This window comes from Lepidothrix coronata, unplaced genomic scaffold, assembly GCF_001604755.1.
Source record: "Lepidothrix coronata isolate B3197 unplaced genomic scaffold, Lepidothrix_coronata-1.0 Scaffold365, whole genome shotgun sequence".
NCBI lineage: Eukaryota > Metazoa > Chordata > Aves > Passeriformes > Pipridae > Lepidothrix > Lepidothrix coronata.
Window position 1 is genome coordinate 164280 of NW_016690545.1, and position 4931 is coordinate 169210.

The 4931-nt window shown below is 52.2% G+C and overlaps 1 protein-coding gene across 1 annotated transcript in view; it reads left to right on the plus strand.

Moving 5' to 3' along the window:
• Nucleotides 1-4931, plus strand: part of LIMA1 (LIM domain and actin binding 1) — a 23495-nt gene that overhangs the window by 15473 nt on the left and 3091 nt on the right. The window contains exons 5-8 of the mRNA XM_017838859.1: nt 106-208; nt 1256-1434; nt 1749-1864; nt 4541-4787. Coding sequence (XP_017694348.1) covers nt 106-208; nt 1256-1434; nt 1749-1864; nt 4541-4787 — 645 coding nt within the window. The remainder of the gene's footprint in view (nt 1-105; nt 209-1255; nt 1435-1748; nt 1865-4540; nt 4788-4931) is intronic.

A 4931-nucleotide genomic window follows, 5' to 3' on the forward strand; every position in this document is an offset into this window, starting at 1 on the left:
CAGTGACTGTCCCAGTGATTGTCCCAGTGACTGTGACTGTCCCAGTGACTGTCCCAGTGACTGTCCCAGTGATTGTCCCAGTGATTGTCCCAGTGTCTGTCCCAGTGACTGTCCCAGTGATTGTCCCAGTGATTGTCCCAGTGACTGTGACTGTCCCAGTGACTGTCCCAGTGACTGTCCCAGTGATTGTCCCAGTGATTGTCCCAGTGTCTGTCCCAGTGACTGTCCCAGTGATTGTCCCAGTGATTGTCCCAGTGACTGTGACTGTCCCAGTGACTGTCCCAGTGACTGTCCCAGTGACTGTCCCAGTGACTGTCCCAGTGATTGTCCCAATGATTGTCCCAGTGACTGTCCCAGTGACTGTCCCAGTGACTGTCCCAGTGACTGTCCCAGCCTCTCAATGGGAATTCTCAGCCCAGGGCTCGGGGTTACAGTGTTTTTTTTCCAGACTATGTTAATAGATGCAATTTGCCTTCTCATTAACTCGTTAATTTGCAAATTTGGGTTGCTGGCAGTGGGCTTTTCAGCCCTTCAAGTGAATTAGGGATGATTTGCAGTTAATCTCCTTACTGTGCTTTAGGTCCTCGGCCGCAGCTACTTAAAACTATTTGATTTAACAGCAATAGTGCCAAGTTTAATAAAGGACTGAGCATCAAGAGCTTGTGCTGTGTTTGGTTCATGGTTGCACTCAGTGATCTTAAAGGTCTTTTCCAACCCAGACAATTCTGTGAGTCTGTTCAGTGTCTGAAACTGTTCAGATCCAGCTCTTCCAAAAGGGTTTTTAATTTGTTTTGGTTTTTTTTTTTTAAGTATGAATTTGTTTCCAAAAGGGGATGAACAGGATACAGATCCAGCACGTCTGTCCCAGCAGGTGTCTGGCTCTACAAAAGTTTCTTAGAATTCAGCTGTTCCTTTTTTTAAGTTATTATTAATTTTTTATTTTGTTTTTTTCCCAAAAGCACGGTCTCTGCTGAATGTTTAAATGTCACAGATTGGTCAAATGAGATTTCCAGCAAATGTGCTGGACCTGGGGGGGGGAAGTGTCAGAGGATTTGTAAGAGAGAAAACCTGGGAGGAACCTCAACAAACCATTTCTGGAGGGTGGGAGGTCAAGGTGTAGGAGCTGCAGGTGCTGGGGGAAACAGGAACATGATGTCTGTGTGTGTGAACAGTGTGCTGACGTTGTTCAGATGGGCTGAACGTTGCAAGAGCTGTGCAGCTCCGAGCTTGTCTGCCAGGACTGGTGGTGACCCAGCAAACCCAGCAAGTCCCTCCCTGAGCCCCCGGGGTCTGTCCCTGCCTCAGCCTGGGGGGGTTTGCTGGGCTTGTCCAGGTCCCAGAAGGCCAGGGGGGCTCATTGTCTCCTTCTCTTGCAGGTTTCTGCGGGGGAGAGCAGCTCGGCTGTGCCCTCTGCTCTGCTGGAGGATGGTCACGGTGAGCTCACAGGGCTGGGGGAGACGCTTCAGCTCAGCCCCCTCATGATCCCCTGACACAGACTGTGCCAAAGATCTGCTCTGTGCCCAACTCCCACTGCACAAGAACTTCTCTCCCGTTCAGAGTTTTCTGCAGTTGTAATTCTGAGACATTTGTAACCCCTGCTTGCCCTGGTTGAACGCTTTTTTAAGTGTTAAAAGCCTCCTCACCTCTTAACCCAGACTAATGCCCTGTGAGCACGAGCTGCCCGTGCTCTAAAGCTTTAAAGCCTCACTGTAATTGCATTTTTTTTCCTCCCTCCTCTGCTCCCTCAGCTGGACAGAACTCGGAGAGCGAGGCAGAAGCTCAGAAACCTGTTGGCACAAAGCAGCAGAACGTGGGTGCCCGAGCAGCTGCCCAGGCTGAGGCCTCCCCACCCAAAGCCGTGAAGGTAACACAGCCCTTCAATCTCAGGCATTCAGGGGGGGTTAAAACCATCTGACGTCCCTGTTTGGTGCTGGAGAACCCTCAGTGTGGGCACAGAGGCCTGGCAGTGAGTGGGCTGGTGTCTGCTCGGGCTGTGTTTGTGAGGGAATGATTTAAATCAGGACGGAAAACACCTCAAAAAGGGGGGTTTTCCTCCAGAGGCTGGGTCAGGAACTGCTTGTTGCTCCACAGACTCTGCTCCTCCTCGGGGTGGGAGAAGGGGTTGAGCAGGGGGGGGTGGTGGCAGGACCTGTCAGTGCTCCCAGAGGTGGGCCCTGAGCTCCTGGGAGTGATCTCCAGAGCCTTCCAGCACGCTGGGACTCGGCTTCCCACCCTCCTCTTCCAGCTGCTCCCAAGGGAGCTGCAGCTGGGAGCAGCTCCATGGTGAGGGCACTGGGACTGGAAAGGTCAGGCTGGGCTTTCTGAGGGGTCTTTGATGTTCCAGTTCCTCCAGGGCAGCGACAGAGCAGCCTTTGGGACAGGACTGTGCTTGTTAATCTGATTTGGACGCCCAGGGGCAGCGCTGGGTGTTGTGATCCCGCTGCAGTTCCCCCTCACATGAGCTGTCTGGAGCTGGGCTGAGGGTCCCCCTGGGCTGCCACAGACTTCCTGGCTCGCTCCTGAGGAAACAACTGGCCTTTTGTGGGGTTTTCCCCCTCTTTGGGAGGGACAGCACTGACCTCAGAGATCAGGGAGATGTGGCTTTCCCAGCTGGGAATGCCGGGGTGGGGAACTGGAGCTGCCTGGAGGAGTTGTGTGATCTCTGCTCCTGGTCCTCTCTGCTCTCTTTATATTCTTAGAACCATTTTTAGCCTTTTTGCCTCGTTACTGCTTTAGATGCTGCACTGTGAGATAGAAACCCAGCTGCTGTTTATTCACCTAAGGTTCCTGTTTGTCTCTTCCAGCTTCTGTCTCCTGTTCTTGGTTCCTAACCTCTCCTCCTGCCTTCTGCTTCCCTCCTAATGTGAGCTCAACTCTCAGCTTTCTCTCCAGTCCTTTTTTTTAATGTTTATTGGGCCTCACCTTCCTCCTGTAGCTCCTTTTTGTAGCGTCCTGGGAAGGAATTCCTGTCTCTTCACCCCCCAAAAACGCCTCTCCACAGACATAGGGCCCGTTGTGTGCAAGTAAGTTCCTCTCCTTGCATGGGGGGGTGATTGCAGAAGGACCAGGGCCCACCAAGGCCACCATGGAAAACTTAAACCTTCAGGGAGAAGACTTTTTAATGGGCAAGCGTTTTTATTTTTATTTTTTTTTTGAGATTGCATTTAGGGGCTCAAAATTCAGAGTTTCGGCAGCACCTGGGAATTGTGGATTCTTTTTTCGGGAGGAATTCTGAATTTCGGTGGCCAACCTGTGGCAATCAGAACTTTTAATCTGCTGTAACCTCAGGCAACGCCATTTAAAATGGAATTAAATTAGCAGCAAACTTTCTGGCTGTGACAAAAACTGGCTCTGCCTTCAGCAATCTGCCCCCCTCGGACCGTAACTTTCGTTCCTGGCCATTGTTCCTGGGCTGTTATAAATAAATTGCTGTGATTATGTCTTCCTGTGACCTTCCTGGTTTTTTTCTTCAGCCATCAGATATTTATTTTTTTTCTCCTTAAAACTTTCTGTAAGTTTGGAGGAAGCTCTGAGTGTGTCTGGGCAGGGTGTGGAGCCCGAGCTTTCTCCTCTCCCCGGCTGCCAAATTAGTTCTAATCAACTAAATCAGCCTCAAACTGCCAATTTTTTCAACTGTGTTATTTAATTTTTCCTGCAAAGTGTCTTTCCCCCCTTGGCCAGAGTTAATAGATTCCAAGGAGCAAATGGCACCTTCTCTCATGGACAGTGTTTTTTGCTTTCTTTGGTGCTGTTGGAAAACAACCCCAAAGTCACAGCAGGGCCACTCCACTCCTCAGTGTTCAGCTCCTGCTGAACCCTCAGGGCAGTTCAGTGAGCACATCAGAATTTTAGCTCTTTAACCTCCAAGCTCTGCTCACTTTCTTCAGCGAGTTTGGGGGCCCTGAGTCCCGAAACCCGAGTGTGGGTTCTTTGGGATGGAGCTGGGATTGTTCAGGAGTGAAGGCAGGGAGTGTTTCCTGCTGCTGTGTCGGGGCTGAGACTCTTTCCTCCTCTTTGAGAGGGAAGGTTTGGCAAAAGTGGATTATTTCACTCCTGTTTCACTCCTTTCCTCTCCCACCCTCCACCTTCTGAGGCTGCTTCAGCTCCTCCAGTGAGAGGTGTCCCTGCCCACAGCAACGAGATGATCACCAAAGTCCCTTCCCACCCAAACCATCCCAGGATTCAGTTTTTTCTGCACTATTTTTGTTCATTTGGTAAGTCTCATCCTGGCTGTAATGGAATGTTTCATCATTTTCCTATCAAGAAAAGCTGAGGCTGCAGGAAGAGGTTGTGCAGCTTTTGGGAACCGGCTCAGCCCTGGCGTTCTCGTTGTCCTGTTGCTCAGGTGGAGCTGTGGAGCTCACTGGGGTAAAATCCTGGCTGGCTGTCGAGCCACAGCAGCCCCGGGGGCCTGTTGTAGCCTCTCCCCACCTGGCTGCCCACCAGAGCCCACTGGGGAGAGCTCGGGGGGGAACCCAGGCCGAGTCCCCGGCGGCCGACGCGTTTTCCAGCTCACACACTTTTCCCCTCCCTCCCGCAGAAATTCCAGTTGCCAATGAAGGAGACCTGTGTTGGGTGTCAGAAGACCGTGTACCCCATGGAAAGGCTCTTTGCCAACCAGCAGGTGTTTCACATCAGCTGCTTCCGCTGCTCCTACTGCAACAGCAAGCTCAGGTACCCGCCCTGCTCCCCTCGGGAGGGTGTTTTCCTCTGCTCAGGCTCAGCTGAGCTGGAGGCCGCACTGCAGCCGTCCCAGGAGTGGTTACACAGGCCTGCTCCTGCCAGGGGTGCTACACAGGCCTGCTTCTGCCAGGGGTGCTACACGGGCCTGCTTCTGCCAGGGGTGTTACACAGGCCAGGGGTGTTACACAGGCCTGGTTCTGCCAGGGGTGTTACACAGGCCAGGGGTGTTACACAGGCCTGGTTCTGCC